General features: G+C 38.0%; 2 protein-coding genes across 9 annotated transcripts in view; both read right to left on the bottom strand.

Moving 5' to 3' along the window:
* The window catches only part of mcf2a (MCF.2 cell line derived transforming sequence a), a 31,972-nt gene extending 15,166 nt beyond the window's left edge, over positions 1-16,806 (bottom strand). The window contains exons 1-12 of one of the 4 annotated variants that reach the window (XM_051860275.1): positions 16,226-16,806; positions 9,196-9,264; positions 8,930-9,044; positions 8,414-8,504; positions 4,833-4,952; positions 4,634-4,750; positions 4,404-4,553; positions 2,010-2,131; positions 1,783-1,897; positions 1,528-1,647; positions 1,262-1,453; positions 75-266 (exon numbers count right to left, since the gene is read on the bottom strand). In XM_051860275.1, the coding sequence (XP_051716235.1) occupies positions 75-266; positions 1,262-1,453; positions 1,528-1,647; positions 1,783-1,897; positions 2,010-2,131; positions 4,404-4,553; positions 4,634-4,750; positions 4,833-4,952; positions 8,414-8,504; positions 8,930-9,044; positions 9,196-9,264; positions 16,226-16,319 (1,497 nt within the window). In that variant the 5' untranslated portion in view covers positions 16,320-16,806. Of the gene's footprint in view, positions 1-74; positions 267-1,261; positions 1,454-1,527; positions 1,648-1,782; positions 1,898-2,009; positions 2,132-4,403; positions 4,554-4,633; positions 4,751-4,832; positions 4,953-7,132; positions 7,555-8,413; positions 8,505-8,929; positions 9,045-9,195; positions 9,265-16,225 lie in introns of those variants that run through there. The other 3 variants (XM_051860274.1, XM_051860272.1, XM_051860276.1) reach the window with 3 other exon arrangements.
* Positions 16,807-18,816: 2,010 nt separating this feature from the next.
* Positions 18,817-21,538, bottom strand: part of atp11c (ATPase phospholipid transporting 11C) — a 67,014-nt gene continuing 64,292 nt past the window's right edge. For all 5 annotated transcript variants that reach the window (XR_007933411.1, XM_051918559.1, XM_051918558.1 and 2 more), the window contains one exon: positions 18,817-21,339. Coding sequence is in view for 2 of the 5 variants with exons in the window: in XM_051918561.1 (XP_051774521.1) it covers positions 21,289-21,339 (51 nt within the window). In the remaining 3 variants the exon portion in view is untranslated. The remainder of the gene's footprint in view (positions 21,340-21,538) is intronic.

Here is a 21,538-nt window from a genome sequence, read left to right as displayed (position 1 = left end):
ATGATGCCTAAGAATTTACATCAAACAGCTATTGAATCTGTGTCTAGTCTTTTTTGTAGTCTGTCAGTATTTACCTGTAGATAAGGAGTGAGCACAGATTCAAACTCCAGAAAGAGCACATCAGTGCCTGCACTGAGGAGAGGTGGCGCCGCCTCATGGAACTTCTCGATATCTCGAAGAGCTGTCTGTGCACCTTCTTTAGACTGGAATTTATCCACCTGCTGATTGGCCAAGAGATAAGCGCCATCATCACACCATCGCTGTGCCTGCAAAACAAAAGATATAATCGAACCATAAAGATCAAGACACTGGAATACTGTCAAATATATACAGCCTTTAAAATAAAGCTTCTTTATTGGCATCTATGGTTCCATAAAGAACCTTTAACATCTATGGAACCTTTTAATTAGATAAAAGGTTCTTTATTGTGAAAAAAAGGTTTGTTAGATTATTAAAATGCTCTTCACACTAAGAAAAAAAATGGTTCAGGTTTTAAGAACTCATCACTAAAAGGTTCTTTGGGAAACCCAAAATGGTTCATCTGGTATTGCTGCGAAAAAAGGCCTGTTTTTTTTAATGACCTGTTCACATCAAGAATGAAAACTATGAATGTAACTATAACAATAACTATATTATCATCCAAACTAAAGCACAATAATATTCTGTTTATTCTAAGCGGTTGTTGTCTGATGATTTAAATGCTCAAGCTCCTTAAACCAGGATGAATTCTGATTGGCTGTCAAAAATTTTTTTCCTTCATCAGCTGAAAAACATTGTTCTGAAAGTGATTCCAATGTCACAAAAGATTTCCATTTCAAATGCTATTTATTTTTTTATTTTTTTACTTTCTATACATTAAAGAATCCTGAAAATAATGTATCATGGTTTCCACAAAGATATTAAGCAGCACAACTATTTATAACATTGATAATAATTGCTTGTGCAGCAAAGCAGCCTATTAGAATGATTTCTGAAGGATCATGTGACACTGAAGACTGGAGTTATGATGCTGAAAATCAGCTTTGGCATTACAGGAATAAATTACATTTTAAAATATATTTAAACAGAAAACAGTTATTTTAAATTGTAATAATATTTCACTATATTACTGTTTTTACTGTATTTTTATCAAATAAATGCAAACAGTTGAGCATAAGAGAATTCTTTCAAAATCATTAAAAAAAATCTTTGCGACCCAAAAATTTTTTCATAATAGTAAATGAGATACTATAAAAAATAAAGAGTGAATGTGTAAGCCCACCTCTTCGAGGCGGCGCAGTAGGGTCTGTGCTTGTGTCAGCGAACTGCGTTTAGTACTGAGGGCAGAGGTCAGGGTGTCACACTGATGTCTGAGTTCATTACACCGCTGGATAATCAGAGCCATGGCATAGTGGTGGCCAGCAGCCAGCTGATGCCCATGCAGGATGAGAACCTGAGCCCGACTCATCTCCTCCTAAAACACACACTGCTGTCACAAACATTTGTGACTGCATGTACAACATGAACAGGGTGGCATGATGCAGCTACCTGCGCACGTTTTTCCAGACTGTCTAACTCTTTGTTGGTCTGCTCTGTTTGGGCCAGGGATTCTCCTGTGACGCTCATCTTCCTTTCCTGTGCTCTTAATTTCTCTAAAGAGCGCTCCATCTGACAGAAAGAGAATATTAGGAAAAGTAGTTAAAATACTTTCATTGACTCATTGTATAAAGCATTTGTTTGCGAGCCTGGTTGTATATCAGTATACTGTGATTATGCTTAAAACAAGCCATTATGGTAGTTCACCTCCTGAAAACTGTGCTCATATCTCAGCAGCTGTAAATACTGCTGCAGTTTGAGGTGGTGCTTATCAAAGAAGCCATCAAAAGCCATCTCCATATCTGTGAGCTGAGCCAGCAGCCTGCGGGAACACATACAGCTAAGTTAGGAAATTCAATAAGTTCACATCATTTTGGAAAGGAACATGTAAAGTGTATTTGTGACGCAGACTATTTCAGGATCAAACTCTATACCTCTGCATGGTATCCCAGTCCTGTGTCATGTCCCAGCGTGTGTCAGCGTCCCCCTCCTTCCTTGAAGTCTCCAGGTTAGAGAGCAGCTGCCGCCCCTCCCTCATCACAGATCTGATGGCATCCTTCACCCATGAATAGTAACAACAACACTTAGCACCGTGCTCTGCTTTCACTAACATCACAGAATCATGGAACAAAACAACAGCCAGAGCCCAGAGGGGCAAGAAAAGACTAGACAGGAGCTAAAAGTGACTGCAGACTGGGGTGAAATAGACCTTTTGTGCTCTCAAGCTCTGTGTACTCTAATTTTAGTTTATTCCTCTAGGTTTGGTACATCAAATATTTTTTATGTTTTCCTTGGCAAAAGCAAGTGGTATAAACAAAGGACCTTAGTTAGGGTAGACACCATGTTTAATCTGATGCAAAAAAGTCACTTCTAATATTCCCAGTACATTATACATACATATGAGTTTTTTGTCCTTTTCTGACATACTAATTATTTTAGAATTTTGCAAATTATTTTAGAATTATTTTGTATGCCTCTCGACTAACCTTATATTAATTGAGAGACTGGTGCAACCATTTAAAACAAAATAGACAATTTAAAATATATATATATTATTTAATAAAAAAAATAAACACTGTGCTTTGTACCCTACCGTTCAAAGGTTTGGGGTCAGTAGGATTATGTTTTGAAAGAAATTAATACTTTTATTAAACAAGGATGCATTAAATTGATCAAAAGTGACAGAAAATACATGTTACAAAAGATTTCTATTTCAAATAAATGCTGTTCTTTTGCACTTTCTATTCATCATTTGGCCACATACACACTGTAAGTTTCAGGAGTGACAACGGATTTATGCCGCGTTCCAGGCAACCCGTAACCCGTGTTTTTCCAACCTTCTACCCGTGAAAGTGCACTGGAACGGCAGTCAAACCCGTGTCTTCCCACCCTTGAACTCGTACTAGATCGATGTACTCCCAGTTCCGCGCTCTGACGTCAAATAGCCCGCGAAACAACAATGGCAGCCCATACGGATGCGGTGTTTATGCAAGTGCACGGTAAAATAACGTAAAATAAAAGGTATAACAGCTTCTCTTGCGTTATGCGCCGGTTTTCCTCCTCCGTTTCCCTCAAATAAGCAAGGAGTAAGTATCTTTGGCGATAGAAATAATTGTAAATGAGCATAAGCCCCGTATGGTCCACCATGCTGGTTTGTTTACACTTAGGCAGTTTGGCGTGTCTTGCCTGGAACGCTACAAAGTCGTGAGTCGTGGTTTGAAGTCGTGACTTACGGGCTCAAAAACCTGCGGGAGTGAATCCCCTAAATTATCGTTACATGTGTTTACATGCTACCTTCACGTGCTCTCGGAATTATCGTAAATACGATTTTCCTAGGTAAAAATTACACATGAACGCCCTCCCATTTAGAAATGCAATGAGCTCGTAATCACGACATCAGAAGTGGGAAGTGGGAGCTATCAAATTTCCGATAGCACGTGAAGGCAGCATTACTCTTGAAACTGCGATGATTGACAGCTTGGAAACCATAGCGACGTTCTGTTATTGTGACCAACATAATATTACAGTGACAAAACACTCATTATTTTCAGCAATTTAACTAAAGCACAGTCGACGGAGGCGTCGTGTTTTGTTTATGCTTGTACAGCCTGTTTCACACAGAGCGCGCTCTTTATGTGTTGCCATGATCGCTTATTATAAGCGTTTTTGGGCTTGTTGCTTAAGCTCGGCTCATAAAGCGATCAGGTTTATGGTGTTAATAAAGTGAGCAGACACGAGTCGCGATATTTTGTTCTTATTTTCAGCATAAAGCATGTGGATTTATTTCGGTTTATCATGGGCTTGTTCTTGTTCGCTGATTTTTCTAGCAAAATCTGGCAACATGAACAAGTCAAAGCTCGTACTGCTTTCCCTGTGATTCACCCGATTCCACCGCACATATGAAGACAAATACATCATGGTTTTCACAAAAGTACTGAACAGTTTTCAACATTGATAATAATAAATTAAATGTGGCAAATCAGCACATTAATGATTTCTGAAGGATCATGTGACACTGAAGACTGATGCTGAAAATTCAGCTTTGTCATCACAGGAGTAAATTACATTTTAAAACATTAAAATAGAAAAAAAGTTATTCTAAATTGTAGCAATATTTTACTCTATTTTTATCAAATAAATGCAGCCTTGATGACTATAAGAGACTTTCAAAGGCATTTTAAAAAAATCTTACTGACCACAAACTTTTGAACAGTAGTCATATGTGTATATGCTAGGCTAAAGTTTTGATGTTGCTAATACAGACAGATAATAATCATTAAGGGGAAAAGTGAGATCCTTCCCTACACGAGCGCTTCATTGAGCTGTACCTTAAGTCTCCTGTATTTCTCGGTGTGTGACAGCAGGAGGAACTCAATAGCACTGCACTCCTCTGACAGATGTGTCTCAGCCAGCTCTGTACCAAACGCCTGCAGCATCTGAGCTATGTCTTTAACCATAACCGCAAAACTCTCAATGGCCTGTAATGAGCAAAAAGACGGTCTTGTTTAACAAGATATTGCTGTGTATTTAGCAATGTATCTATTCCATCATTCTTTACTGTTCTCAAGACGATCCAGTCGCTGTGGCAGTAGTCAAGAGTTCCTCCAAACTCTGAGGTCAGCTGGTTCTCATCAATGTACCGCAGCAGATCTGTGACAGAGCTGAGCATCACCACCTTAATAACAGACACACAAGAGGTCAGGGTGGTGCTGCAGTTCACAAAGATTGCAAAGAATCGAGGTTGTAATGAGTCATACAGGCATTTTAAGCATGAAGTCCTCTTGACTAAAGCGGAAACCGAGATCTGTGACGGTACGCTGGAAGAAGCTGGTCGGTCTCAGCACCAACACCAGGTGCAGGTTTCCAGGGAATGAGGCCTGAGACAGAGAGAGAGCGAGATGAAATCAGCCTGGCAGACACACATAGACAGACCATCTTAAAGAAGCATAAAGGCATGCTTGACCCTTAAAATGTGAGGATATAAGGAAAAAACAGAAAAGATGGTTTACATGTTTAAGAAATGCTGACTTGCATGGAAACTTTTTCCCTTCATTAATTGTTTACATTTACTATTATTCAATTGCCTTTAATGTTCAGATTTTATTGTTTTACCTTCATCCCATGTTTACATGTTGAAAACTAGTGTTGGGGTAACGCATTCGAGTTACATAATCAGATTACTTTTTCAAGTAACTAGTAAAGTAATGCATTACATTTTCAATTTACAACAAAATATCTGTTACTTTTTTAAATAAGTAACGCAAGTTATTTATTAAACATTTATTGACTGACAGCTCTCCTGTCCCCATGATGAGAGAAATAAAGTGAGGAGGTGTTGTGTTCGCTGTGTAAACATGATGGTTATTGTAGTTCTACACTAAATGTGAACATGCATTTAATCATCTCACTTGCACAATAACATTCAGTATTCCTCAAAATGAATAAAAACAGTGAAATGCAATCTCAGAATTGTATGCAAACCTGTAATAATTAACTATATTAAATTACACAAATGTACTTTATGTATTTAATCTCACTTTATTAACCAATGTGTTTGCTGTTGACCTTCAATGATCTAATTCAACCATTTGAATAAGAAAAATTACTTTAAAATTAAATTTAGAAATAAAAGTGTTGAACTTCCATCTCCTGTGTCCTATTCTTTAATTCAGAATGGCAGCACAGCTGAAAGGTTGAGCTGCACCCTCTACTGTACAGGCATAAATATGCATTTCCTTCAGCCTGAGGCTTATTCATTTAACTTTTGGTGTGAAAGGGCCTTAACATTTGCCAAAAAATTAGAACTTTTTTTATAATGCAATTAGTTACTTTGTTAGGGAGTAACGCAATATTGTAATGCATTACTTTTAAAAGTAACTTTTCCCAACACTGTTTAAAACTATGATAGGCACAGAATTAAATATGCATAAACCATTTAAATTATTAATTCAATATTAACTTAAATTCTTTCCACTACAATAAATTCAATTGCCAAATAAAGGTTATTGCAAATGCTACCTATATATGAATTTAGCCTCAGCATGTCTGCGATTGTATTATAAATAAATAAATATAATTTTCAACATTAGGAGTTAAAAGTGGACATGCGAAACTTATTACCCTTTTCGATTTCCTTACAAAAACGTGTTATTTGACCTGAGACTACTGCTGTATGCTGTAAGAACATCTGACAGTCTGTGAAAATGAGTTCACATGATCAAATGTCAAAAAATTTAATTACCTGATTAGACACTTAGTAATGGTGCAGAATCGTATTTCTAATTCACTTTAAATCACAATGCCTCTTTGTTTTAATTCTTCATATTTTCTGTTTATTTCCAGGTTTAAATCCCAGATTTTCAATGTAGTCTCAGGCTTTTGGACCCCACTGTATATGGGATGTATACAGTACATGAAAAAAAAACCCCCCTCAAAAATATTAAATTCTAAAGTTCAAATATTACTCATTGAATTGAATCTGAAGTTAATCCATGTCCTGTAGAGACATAGACTCAACAGCACACATCAGTCACATCGACAACTGACAATAAGTCTGGAGTGACAACAACAAGCTGTCAATCAAACTGACGAGACAACACTAAAACTAGTTAACGCGGTAAGATCACCAGCCTGTTTAGTTGCTCTCAATGACATCTACTGTAACTGCACAGATTATTGATAATCAAAGACGCGACCTGAATGACAATACACAAGTATTTGAAACAAATCTGTTTGACAAACAGAAGGACATCGCGATAGTTTATCTTAGCACACAGTTCACAGAAAGGACTACTTGACATTGACTCGTCCTTACGTATTTGTAAACAACAGCATCATCTGCGACAATATTCACTCGGATATCGCTTATATTGATAATAATACATTTGTTTATAGCTTACATTAATAAATAACGTCTTCGCTAGCATATACCCAGGACGAATGACTAAGCTAAAGGCATCCGTCGCGCCGCAGTGTACCGCTATGAGCTCGCGCTGCCGCATTGAGCTCATCTAAACTTCAGTCCAACTCTTTACTGAAACTCCTCCAGACACATTACCGTGGAGCGACGGATCCTCGGAAGTCCTCGCCTGTAGTTTCGCTCACTCATAGTTATCGATGTTTTATGAGGATGTTTTAAGACCTCGCCCATCCTGCTGTGGCAGACCGGCGCCCGGTGCAGTGGACGGTCTGCAGGATTCATCGCCGCAGCGTCGGGAGGGTGGCAGCACCGTCTCTCCTGCGGTCTCCTCACCTCTCCCTTGCCCCAAGAGCGTCATCATGTAAAAACCTGCGCATGGTTTGTGCTAACTCATGCATTCCCTTTGCCTGGCAGTGAGCTCGGATTTCACACACTGTTCTGTAAGCTGTTTTTAAACGCAAACTTCAGTCAGAGCTGCCGCATTTAGTTATTTATTCAGGCTAGAGCTCAGAGAAATGGGCTGTAAGCACATACTGTACTGTAACTGCGCTGATGCACTTCAGCACCGAGGACAGCGACAAGACCAGTTCAGAGCGCACAGTAAATACAGACATGTGATGCATTCAGTCCCCAGAGGACATATAAGGGTCAATGATGCTCATTTATTTATTTATTGCCTTGCTCTATTAAGCTTTTCAAAAATACAATATAGATGCAATTCATGCAAAAATATGACTTGAACATTTACTCTGCAAGTATTTTTAATGCACTAATTATGCCTTTTAATGGACCTTATAATGCATTGTATGGTTTCATAAATAATTATAACCAAAGTTACAATACATTATAATATATATATATATATATATATATATATATATATATATATATATATATATATTCACTAAACACTTCTTTAGAAAGTATAATGGATTAAAACGCATTACAAACAACTAATTTCCAATGTAATGAGGAATCTGCAAATATTATAATGTATTTTAACCTTGGTTACAATTATTTATGATAAGATATAATGCATTATAATGTACATTATGAATGCCATTTAAGTAAAGGGCTACCAAATGTTTTTTTGAAAATAAAGATTGTGTCCAAGTTTTATATATATATTATATATATAATATATATATATATATATATATATATATATATATATATATATATATATATATAAATGTGTGTGTGTGTGTGTGTATGTATACACACACACACACACATATATATATATTAGAAATAGTATCAAATTAGTATCAAATTATTAACGTATTTCTCTTTGACCCATTAATAATTTAAAATAAATTATAACACACACACAAAAAAAAAAATCATTCAAAATGACAGAACACTTCATACTCTTTTGCTTCAATAAATAAATTATTATAAAACATTGTAATCTCTCACCGCTATCCTTGCCAGTGCTGTTTTGATTGAGGTCCAAGTATCCAATCTTCGGTCTAAAATGATGATAAATTTTACACCAGGTTGTCGTGCTCTGGAAACATGTTAAATGTATCATGTATCACAGTAACTTCTTTGTTAAGAACAATGACAAGACATTATAAATGTATTTGTTTGCATTGTATGGAGGGATCAGTGTACTGTGTGTGTATATATATATATATATATATATATATATATATATATATATATATATATATATATACACACACACACACACACACACAATCTGACTGTAGGTCCTGGTCCTGACTGTATTGTGTCTACAATGTGACTGCACAGATCTCTGCATATTTAGAATTCAAACAGTTCTGCATTGCACATAGTGAATACATTCATTTGAACAGCTCAATTTGTCTAAGGGCTGTTGCAAGGCTTTATGTGAAGAGAATACATAAGGGACTATTGCTGTACTGCAATGCAGTGAGATGGAGAGGCTTGTAAATATTAGACACGGACCTTGGGATCAGTGTGAGGTATGAAAGAACTTTGGCCAGAGCTTCTTCAGGAATGTCACTGAAAGCAGAGCATTCTGGGAGAGTGATGATGACACTAGAGTCCTCACCACGTCCCCCTGGAATTCAAATAAACATATTAAATTATCAGTCAAGGACAACATTTCATCCTAATGCAGTTTATCTGATATGTTAAGACAAGCCATTAGTGCACATGTATAAAGTACTTTATGTCTCCAAAAACTAGTAAACAGAAACTGAAAACCCCACCTGATAAATAAGCCACTTGTTTCTCAATGTAGCCTGCCACTTCCTGTAGACTCACAGGCACCGTGACCTCTGAGGAGACAATGAAGATGTGCCACACACACATAAATATAACAGCAGAAAGCTTTTAGGTCATGTTTCTGTGAGTTTGTGTGGCTTTGTCACAGTTATGCGAAATTTCAGGAACAGCACCACCTAGTGTTCATATGTACAAACTACAGCTGTAATTCACTGCTATATAAAATGCATGAGTTATGGTCTGTTAATGGACTCCTCAGTAATATTGACAACATTAGTAGTTAGTAGGAAAGAGTCTAAAGCATTTATGTCTGCAGAGCCATCAGGATCAACTGAAGTCAGAGATGGTGGTTCGGTTTCCTTTGAGCCTCGTCTCATGCTACAATCCACCGAAAGTGGAGGTTGACAATAGAGGATGTGTTCAAATTACACATACAACAACACTGGTCTCCAATGACTTCACCATTAACTCACTTCCTGTGTCTGTGGCAAACAAAAGGGAGAGGAGATTGATTATTTTAGGTCTTTATCAAATTACATAGAAATCCAGCTTATTTTTCCTATTATAAGGCTCCCTATTTTTTATACGCTAACCATGATTGATAAAAAATAAATAAATAAATAAAAAATTAACATTTATGTATTCAGACTTTTTCCCCCCAAAGCAACTTACAAGAGAGGAACAAAGCAATTTGTCATGGTATAGTCATAATACACAATGTCAGGTTTATTTGACAACTATATTAGTAAGACTAATAAACTAGAAAAGAGAGAAAAAAATTCAGAGAAAAATGTGTGTGTGTGTGTTTGTAAGTGCATTGGTTTAAGGGTGTGGGGTGGTTAAACATGATATTGTTCTTAAATATAGCATCATGTCTAGCAGAATGCTAACAAACATGTTGTAGCTAATGTGTAAAAAGAACTGCTAGCTATATAACTGTTAACCTATTACAATAAAAAATGAATGCTGACGTTAAAGTTTAATGTGTTTCCAACAGGTACAATGTTGGTGGGGCTGAGATGAATGTGAATGAAGTGCCGACTTAATATTTAATGGCACTCGAGACCGTTTCGATAGTATAAAACAATACTGTACTGTGCAGTATATAGGCTACACACCTCAAAATCTAAATTAATGAGACAATTTGTGCACCCTTTTATGAGATAGATAAACATTTTAGTCAATTTTAGTGAGATGTATTTAAACAAGATGGTCTAAACTAGAAAGCAGCATTAAATGTTTCAGCCTTCCACTTATTTGCAAATTAATTTTGTGAAGGATGCAAATGTGAAGTGTCATGATACAACAATAATAGTATGTTTATAATAAGAAAAATAGAGTTTAAAGTCTGTGAAAAGATTAATAATTAATATAATTAATTCCGTTAATGTATTAAAGGGTTAGTTCACCCAAAAATAATGTCATTTATTACTCACCCTCATGTCGTTCTACACCGTAAGACCTTCGTTCATCTTCGGAACACAAATTAAGATATTTTTGATGAAATCCGATGGCTCAGTGAGGCCTCCATTGAGAGCAAAGCCATTAAAACTCTCAAGATCCATAAAGGTACTAAAAACATATTTAAAACAGTTCATGTGAGTTCAGTGGTTCTATCTTAATATTATAAAGTGACAAGAATACTTTTTGTGCGCCAAAAACCCCCCAAAATAACGACTTTTTAACAATATCCAGATGGGCTGATTTCAAAACACTGCTTCATGAAGATCAAACGACTAAACTGCTGAAGTCACGTGACTTTGGTGCTCCGATCCACTGATTTGATTTATAAAGCTCTGAAGCAGTGTTTTGAAATCGGCCAACCACTAGATATTGTTGAAAAGTCGTATTTTTTTTTTTTTTTTTTGGCACACAAAAAGTATTATTGTCGCTTTATAATATTAAGATAGAACCATTGAACTCACATGAACAAATATGTTTTTAGTACCTTTATGGACCTTTAGTTTTTCAATAGCTTTGCTGCCAACGGAGGCCTCACTGAGCCATCAGATTTCATCAACAATATCTTAATTTGTGTTCCGAAGATGAACAAAGGTCTTACGGGTGTAGAATGACATGAGGGTGAGTAATAAATGACATTATTTTCATTTTTGGGTGAACTAACCCTTTAAGGCATTTTCTGTTAAGGCACTAATACGTAACTGGAGTATTTGCTCATCGTTGTCTGTTTGTTGTTCAATGTGTCTTTATAAGTAACCGCAATGCTGGCTTGACACTGCTAACTTTAGGCAGCATCACCCTTCTAAAACAACATGGATAGAAAACCACAACTTACACTCCCTTGAGGGTGTGTTCAGAGACGTGCAAAATAAACACATTCCAGTTCTGTCCATGTGAGCATGTCTAAAGGCCCATTCACACCACAACTATTACAATAACAGAACAGAGAAACAACACCATCGGAATCACTTTCAGGATGATTTTTTTTCCAGCTGATGAATGATAAAAACCATTGACAGCCAATCAGAATCCATCCTGCTTTAAAGAGCTCATGCATTTAAAGTGACAGGCGACAAAACTGCAGCGCGCGCTTAGAATGAACAGAACGTCATTGTCTGCTGGTGTTGACGCCAATATAGTTGCCATTATTGTTATCTTTCTTGGTGTGAACGACCCTTTAAAGTAGTTCAGTCTTTAAGGCTTCTCACTAAATAAACCTGCACTGCTTTACAAATCTAATTTAAACTTGTTTTTAATTATTCAGTTTGGGTTAAAGTATGGTGTATTATAAAAACTAAAGTAAACTAGCCAAAAAATATGTACAGGTAAGCAGTCCAATTCATAAGAACAAGACTGGACAATGAAGGTAGACGAGGTGTGTGCATACATAGCAGTCCTGATGAGTGGTGATGGCTTGCAGGTGCGTGTGATCAGTACTCGGGTGAGGGTGTGCACTGTGACTGGTTGGTGTTGGAGTCTGGCAAATCCGTGACAGTACCTAACCCAGGAAAACCGGTCAATAACAACTAGAATTCATGTGAAAGTGAAAGTGAAGTGACATGTGGCCAAGTATGGTGAACCATACTCGGAATTTATGCTCTGCATTTAACCCATCCAAGTGCACACACAGCAGTAAACACACACACACACACACCGTGAACACACAACCGGAGCAGTGGGCAGCCAATACTGTGGCACCCGGGGAGCAGGTGGGGGTACGGTGCCTTGCTCAAGGGTCTCACCTCAGTCGTGGTATTGAGGGTGGAGAGAGCACTGGACATTCACTCCCCTCACCGACAATTCACTCCCCTCACCGACAATCCCTGCCGGACCTGAGACTCGGGTTTGGGTTATAAGTCCGACTCTCTATCCATTAGGCCATGACTGCCCCAATGTATTACCATCTGAAGGGGGCAGGTCAGTAATGAAATCTACTCCTAGGTGTGGACACGGGCGATTGGGAACAGTCAGCGGATGGATTTCGCCTGCTGGTAGGTGGCGTGGGCTCTTTGAGACGGCACAGTCAGAGCAGCCTTGAACAAACCTTCTCGCATCCTGACCATGTTGGGCCACCAGAAGTGATCCTTCAGCAGTGAGAGGGTACGATTGGCCCCTGGGTGGCCAGTGCCCAGAAATGTGTGAACAGAGTGAATGATAGTTGTGCGCTGTGATCTGGGAACATACTGAAGTCCTGGTGGACACCCTGGCAGAGCTGGCTCAGTGGCATTGGAGGAGGTGGTCTATTCCCATTACCACTGAATAGGACTCATAATCAATTTGGAAGGCAAGATGGGCTCAAATTCGTCTGTGATCTCCTCTGGGGCATGAAGACAGAAGATAGCATCTGCTTTGACGTTTTTGGTACCTGGACAATAAGAAATGGAGAAATTGAAATGGGTAAAAAATAATGCCCATCTTGCCTGTCGTGGAGTTAACCTCTTAGCATCTCTTAGATATTCTAGATTCTTGTGATCAGTCAGTACTATAAATGGCTGTTGTGTACCCTCCAGCCAATGCCTCCACACCTCAAGTGTGAACTTGAAGGCCAAGAGTTCTCTGTTACCGATGGAGTCTGGCTGGATTCCCCTGCTGCTGAGACAGCACTATTCCTACCCCAGTGGTAGAGAATCCTGGAGCACCTCATGCATAAAGTCCTGGAATGCGGAGGGGGTGTTGACCAATCCATACAGCATAAGATACTCATAGGGGCCAGTAGGGCTCACAAAGGCTGTCTTCCACCTGTCCCCCTCACAAATACAGATGAGGCTGTAGGCACTGCAGAGTTCCAACTTGGTGAAAATGGTAGCCCCGCAAAGTTGTTTCAATGCCACTGGGACGAGGGGAAGTGGGTATCGAAACTTCACAGTTTTCTTGTTGAGGGCACAATAGTCAATACAAGGCCGCAAGCCTCCGTCCTTCTTGGCCACGAAGAAGAAACTAGAAGCAGCAAGGGGTGTCGAAGGGTGGATGTAGCCTTATTGTAAAGCCTCCTTGATGTGCTCCTCCATGGCTGTCTGCTCAGGGATAGAGAGCGGATAAATCTTTCCACGGGGCACTGGAATGTCCACTGGAGTGGACAAGAAATGGTTTGGTTGGTGTTGGAGCCTGGAAATGAAAATTATTCCATGATTTACTCACCTTCAGGCCATCCTAGGTGTATATGAATATCTTCTTTCAGACGAACACAATCGTAGATATATTTAAAAATATCCTTAGTCCACCAAGGTTTATAATGGTTGTGAATGGGGACCCAATTTCTGAAGACAAAAAAAAAAAAATGCATCCATCCATAAAAAGATGAATCCATATGACTCCAGGGGGTTAATAACGGCCTTCTGAAGTGAATCGATGCGTTTGTGTAAGACAATTATCCTTATTTAAAACTTTATAAAGTAAAATAACAAGCTTCCGGCATAACAGCCATATGCATTCGCTTACGTCCAAAAAGCGTTAACTTCTGCAACGTAGTACACAATGCCATGACATTCTACACGTCGTATGTCATGGCGTAGCGTACCCCCTGGAGTCGTATGGACTCATTTTTTTATGGATGGGTGCATTTTTTTTTCTTCAGAATTTGGGCCCCCATTGACAACCATTATAAACCTTGGAGGATTAAGGATATTTTTAAATATATCTCCGACTGTGTTCTGAAAGATAGTCATATACACCTAGGATGGCTTGAGGGTGAGTAAATCTTAGGAAATTTTTCATTTCTGGGTGAACTATCCCTTTAATTCAAACTGTGCTGTTCCAAAAACACAATAAAATGACCTGATGAGTAAATAATAACAATTTCTGAATGTTTCACAAACATCATCATGGATATTACTAAATGGGCTTGATTGTTAAGAGGATTATTTGCCTGAGCTTTTATACTGTAAATTTAGAAAAGCACCAAACCACAGACAGTGACAAGTTTAGATAAACATGTTTTTTAGATTCACTAAACCCAAAAGTATTTTAGTTACACTTACAGTTGTTTGGACATCAATGCATTACATATCAAGTCAAGTGGAAATATTACAAGTAAAACATTACACAAAAAGTTGCTGTTTAAAAAGAAGGCAAATGTATTGGTTATCAAATGTTAGTGGTTAAAGGGATAGATACCCATGAAAATTCTGTCATCATTTACTCACCCTCAAGTTGTCCTAAACCTGAAAACAATTCTTTCTTCTGCTGAACACAAAGGAAGATATTGGGTAACCAAACAGTTGTGGGGCACCACTGACTTCCATAGCATGGAGAAAAAAATACTATGGAAGTCAATGGTGCCCCACAACTGTTTGAATACAAACATTCTTTAAATATCTTCCTTTGTGTTCAACAGAACAAAGAAATTTATACAGGTTTGGAACTTGAGGGTGAGTAAATGATGACTATCCCTTTAATCTGATGAACTACACCTGACTTCACTAAAAATTATACTGTACATTCAATAAAAATCACCTTGACTCAGTGAATTTAGTGAGAAAAGCTCAAACATCATCAGTTCACAGACGCCACTTGGCTTAATATTTTATCTATGATATTCATCAATTATTAAGTGTGGCTTAAATGTCCAAATACATTTTGGGGCAATTATGTTTGGTATAAACATGGGAGTATCATAAATGATTAATCTTATCTTAAAATTCAAAGCCAGATCTAATGTAATGTGGTTGTGTTGAATGAAGTGGTGAGATTCTGGCATGCATTAGCATGGATGTTACCCAAGAGCAGACAGGTGTTCACAATGGCTCTGTGTCAGAATGTTGTTGTGAACCTGTCTCGGCCTGAAAGGGACTACTGTCTTGTATTACACTGCATCATTACAACATAATAAACACCTTTCCACAGCATTACTTTAACACAGACTTGACGCTCACACTCACATAAAAACAACACCAACATGGAGACAGATGCCAATGACCCGAGCCACACTGCCAATGCTAATCCTGCTACAATCACTTTGATGAATCTGAAGCATTAGAAAGTAAATATTGCATAACACACAACAGAATTGAGTAATTCAGACTTGGACCTTTAAATGCATTTAAGTGACGCCTGAGGAAAGACACAGAGGCTAAAAATGAAGATGCTGAGTCACTGTCTGAAGATCATTCTCTGGGTTTAAAGCCGAATTGAGAGCCAGAGAGCAGGGCAGGGGGTTAATAATACTGGTGCTCCACTTCCTGTGTCTCAACGGGCCCTGTTTGTAAAATGGACAGTACAACTTCTATTTTCATCCTTCAATCTCACTACTGGCCCAAATTCATATTGCATGATTATAAACTGATAGCTTACTGTATCAGCCCATCAAAACATTTGAGATTTCAGGAAAACGTTATGCTTTTCAAAAGAAAAATGTTTATCCATGCAGAATTCCAACATATGGTTCTGGAATTCCAAATGCTTTTCATTATAGAAAGATTGAGTCTTGTTCATCTTTCAAGCAGATTATCAAATATCAAATCTAGGTTATGGCCAAACCTATAAATAGCATACATAATCCACTACATAAAACACCAGTGAACATCCTGATAACTTTATGGAAAGAAATATACTCACGTTGCAGCGTGCTCTGCAGCTCCGAGCCTGCCTGCAAAAGGTTGTAATAGCCCTCCATGTCTTTCAGGGGCTCTTGAGGAGAGGCCGAGCCCATTCCCTGGCTGTTCCCGGAGAGGAGTGACTTGACTCTGGGCCCGTCAGGCCCTCACATCCCACTCCACCAAGGATTCATTTCACTACCTCCACAGATCAGATCCCAGCTGAGGCTTCACTTCAGTTCCGTGCTGCCACACACACCTATGAACTCCACAAGTCACCTTGAGCAGGAGGAATTGCATCCGCAAACTCCAGGAGCACAGACAGACCCCCCGCTGGAGGTTTACCTATGGCAAACAGCCTGCTGCAGCTGATAGTGGCACTGCAATATCACATCTCAGCTTACAAAAACCACACACACACACACACACACATAAGGGAGGGGCAGAGAGGATGAGGTCCTGTCTCAAAAGTGAATCGGATTAAAAGGGTTTCCTGTCCACAGCGCTGATGGTCTGCCTTCTTAAAACATACCACACACACTCCATCTGGCTGCAAACTCCTGTGAGTTAGAGTGCGTCAGATCTGCATCGCTGTTAGACTCTTGACACTCTGCCAACTCCCTCCCCATTGACTTTCTCCGCTGTAGAGTTTAGACTCCGCCCCCTGTTGATCTCCACCCTCCTCATTGGTCAGTTTTCCCTTATAGGCAGTGGCTTCCTCGCTGCTGTAAAGGATCTCTGCATGCTGTATTGTACCCATTCTCAGCCTTACAAACACACACAAAGAGGCAGGCTGTTCTGAATATCACTATTGACAGCAAAACTATTTTTTCTTCTGAGACTAAGGAGTTTCATTGTTCAGAATACAGAAAAGTATGACGTGTGGGAAAATTGCAGATAAACAGCTACATGAATAAGAGGCATTGTTATCAATGAACACACTATTTATGCTTCTACAACCACATCTTCTATCCATGAGAGACTGTTGGTTTGAAATAGCATATGGCATTACAATCTTTATTTATATCGCACATCCTCTGCAACTGATGGAGAAAAGAGAGATTAACTAACATTTGAAGAAAAATAAAGGACAATACCACATAAATAACATGGACAAGAACTTTATCAAGAGTTATCATCATTAATATAAAGTTAAAGTTTTTTATTATTATGAAGTTTTATTCATTACATTTTTAGGAATTTAAGTAGAAATATATGAATATGTAAATATTTATTATTGTTATATATTATTATTATTATTTATATATAGGTATATGTTCATGTACACTTTACATAAAACAATGTTCATGAATAAAAGTTGAAATTCACAATAAAAAGTAATAATAACACTATTATTATTATTTATTAAAGGGTTAGTTCACCCAAAAATGAAAATTCTGTCATTAATTACTCACCCTCATGTCATTCCACACCCATAAGACCTTCGTTCATCTTCGGAACAAAAATTAATTTTGATATTTTTGATAAAATCCGATGGCTCAGTGAGGCCTGCATTGAGAGCAACATAATTAACACTTTCAGATGCCCAGAAAGCTACTAAAGACATATTTAAAACAGTTTATGTGACTACAGTGGTTCAACCTTAATGTTATGAAGCGACGAGAATACTTTTTGTGTGCCAAAATAGCAACTTTATGCAACAATATCTAGTGATGGGCGATTTCAAAACACTGCTTCATGAAGCTTCAAAGTGTTACGAATCTTTTGTTTCAAATCGGTAGTTCGGAGCGTGTATCAAACTGCCAAAGTCAAGTGATTTCAGTAAACGAGGCTTTGTTACATCATAAGCGTTTCGAAATTTCAAAGGTTCACCACTGGGGGGCGTAACTTTGGCAGTTTGATACCTGCTCTGAACCACTGATTTGAAACAAAAGATTTGTAAAGCTTCGAAGCTTCACGAAGCAGTGTTTTGAAATCGCTCATCATTAGATATTGTTGAATAAAGTCGTTATTTTGTTTTTTGGCGCACAAAAAGTATTCTCATCATTTCATAACATTAAAGCTGGATTTACACTTGCGGACGCGTTGAGTATAAATTAAGCTTAAGGTTGAACCACTGTAGTCACATGAACTGTTTTAATATGTCTTTAGTAGCTGAAAGTGTTAATTATCTTGCTGGCAATGGAGGCCTCACTGAGCCATTGGATTTTATCAAAAATATCTTAATTTGTGTTCGGAAAATGAACGAAGGTCTTACAGGTATGGAATGACATGAGGGTGAGTAATTAATGATAGAATTTTCATTTTTGGGTGAACTAACCCTTTAAGATATACTTATTCATATTCATATAATATAATATAATAAAAAAAATGTAAAAAAAATAACAACATCATCATCACTACTTCAGGTCCTGCAACTGGTTACAATTTCTTTTAAATTTTAATTTAAATATTTTTTAGCTTGTCTCTATGGCATGACAAACTTTTAAACAAATAATTTAATGTGGTTTTAATTACTTTGAAGCCCTATAAATTGCATGTATAGCAATTACAAACAAACAACAACAACAAAAAAAACAAGTAAAAACAGTAACAACACTTGAACTCATCATCTAAGAGACACCGCAAAAAAGGTAGCGTTAGACACAAATGTCTTCTTTCAAAACAGCTTTTATTAAAGAAAAGTTTGAAACAGACTGGTCTTGAGAGGTACATTCAGATCAGCTGGAGCCTGAGGGACATGATGGAGAGAGCATGGCTGACCAAGTTAGTGCCTGATTCATTTCAGAGCAACACACCTCAGCCATGTCTCACACTCCACAATCAGGCTGCCTTTCTCGGCTGTTTTTTTTTTTTTTTTTTTTTTTTTGATATTTTCTTTTTATTACAAAATTGGCTCAAAAAGTTTCATTAAAAATACAATCAAATAATTTCATATTTATATATATATATATATATATTCAGGCAACATGAGAATCCAAGAATTATCATAAGCTTTGAAAATAGCATCTCTGAAGTAATTTAAAGGTATGTTTGGAAATTTCAAACATTGCAGGCAAGTTCCTTTTACCCCTCTTAAACTGAGCTGAACAAACACACAAATGTCTTCATCTTGGTGAGTGTGTATGTGCTCACCAGGGTTCAGTCCAGTGGTGGCATTAGTGGTCATACATGCACAAAGAGAAAAAAAAAACTGGCCTTACCAGTCTAGCTGAAAAGCAAATGTAAATAGAGCTCTGATATATTTTCTCTGAAAAGCTGATTCATGATGTAATCAGAAATGAAAAGAAGGCCTGGTGGTTATGCAGGGCTGTGATACAGCTGAATTAAGCCTGGCCCAAGATTTGGAGCTGAGCTTAAGATGCTTAGCATCATGACACAGTCAGAGGTCTAAAAACACACCACTTTCCCTTGGATAATCCACACACGCACACTTGAAGATAGTTGAAGCTGGAATGGGGCATTTTTCATATGGCATTGTTTTAGGAGAAACATTACCAAGAAAGACAGTGGCTCTTTTAACACCCATTTTGGGTTACAAGCAGAGAGAAGAACGGAATAGATCGTTCATATTAAAGGGACACAGAGATTTCAGTTGCATTCACACCATATATTAGCGGAGGATCTATCAGACTGATCTCTGATCAAAGAAAGAGCCCAGAGCTGCTGGTCTACAGGGTCTGCTCAGGCTTACAGGATATAAAAACCCAATCTGTTCAACAGCGGATTGCACAGGCAAAGAAAAAACAATTGGCACAAGCTGATAATGATTAACAATTTAAGAAAAGAAAGGAAATACCTCTGACAAAAATATAACATTTGTGAATATAATTACAAGGTACAATAAATATGTCAAAAAGAATCACATAGTAAAGAACAAAATAATTCAATTATACTCTAAAAGGTGATTGAAATCATGGCACATAGAAATGGAATGTATTCATAAGTGAAAAAAGTAGAATGAAGATCCATTCCCTCCTAACCACTAGAGGGCAGACATAGGTTTCAACAGGCATTGGACCTACAACTCCTATTTCAACGACCTAAGCTCTACCACATTTAAGTGATTCATTCAGTTACCTCAAAAAAGTGAAATGCATGCATGTGGACGTGAAAGTGCGTTTTTGAGCACTGGCCTGGTATGTAGAGCCGACACATTCAATATAAACGTCATTAACAGCTCAATAGTGAAGCTCGCTCTGAAATACGCAATTAACTTTGCATCAAGAACTAATCTTAGCATGTGCCGTTACCACGGATAATTCACCTTCAAGAAAAAACTGGAGAGACGGTCTCCCACTTTTTTTTTTTTTTTTTGGCATCACGCAACAATTTCCACACTTTTTCACTAGTACATTTCTTAAATTTATAATCCAACTGTAAACTGATCCCCGTTTCAACAAAGAGTAACATTGAAAACTGTGACAGTACGTTATAAGAAATATCTGAAGAAAATCTGTAAGTGATTTTCGATTTCTCACACAAACACGTACATGTACAGAGTTGTTGGGCACCGTGGGATATCCCAGAACTCCATGTGGTCGAACAAACAGCAAGTTGTTGAAAGGCAGCTTTTATACCCATAGGGTCAGTGCCCTCAGTGCAGCATCTTAGAGAGAGCTCACATTTAGGGATCTCGAACAGCTACATATCACAAAACTCTAAACTACGATTTGGGATTGTGATCATACCTGCTAACCAATCACAAAAGGGTCCAACTGTCTGCCAACAAAGTAAAGACAACTAGAGAGCATGTTGACGGTGAAAATTTATAGGACTTTTTTTTTTTTTGGGGGGGGGGGGGAATCATGCAAGAGAACCAATAAGGAAGAACCAGGTGGAGCAGGGATGTCGGTACATTCTGCAGCGGTTGAGTGCTACGGACGACTTATCCAGCGACACATTTATGTGTATGTATGGCAGTAGGGCAGGGCGAAAAATGTTGTGAAAACGTAGTTCCTGTGGAATCGTTCTTGGATGAGAGGCTCTGAAAGAAGTACATGACAGAGCAGTTTAAGGTGGTTCCATTGTCATGTTTCATTTAAACAGGCAGGAGGAAGGGCAGTGACCCTGAAAGATCTGAGGGTCCCATCAGTAGTCTTAACCCAAGGCTGTCCGTGCCCATCAATAACGCTCCTTTAGATGCTTGTAGGAGATGGGTGTGACAGCAGCCATCTATGGTGTACAAAAAAAATAAATCAAATCACCACACAAAACTGTTTAGCATACATGAAAAAAAATATATTTAACAGCTGAAGAGGATAGATCTGATTAAAGTTTGAATAGTGTTAAACTCTTATTTGATTGATTCATCAAAACTAACCAAACCAAAACACATAAACCCAGACAATTCTGTACACAACACCAACCCTAA

Source organism: Ctenopharyngodon idella, chromosome 14, assembly GCF_019924925.1.
Source record: "Ctenopharyngodon idella isolate HZGC_01 chromosome 14, HZGC01, whole genome shotgun sequence".
Classification (NCBI taxonomy): domain Eukaryota; kingdom Metazoa; phylum Chordata; class Actinopteri; order Cypriniformes; family Xenocyprididae; genus Ctenopharyngodon; species Ctenopharyngodon idella.
This window is presented reverse-complemented; position numbering and strand designations above follow the sequence as displayed.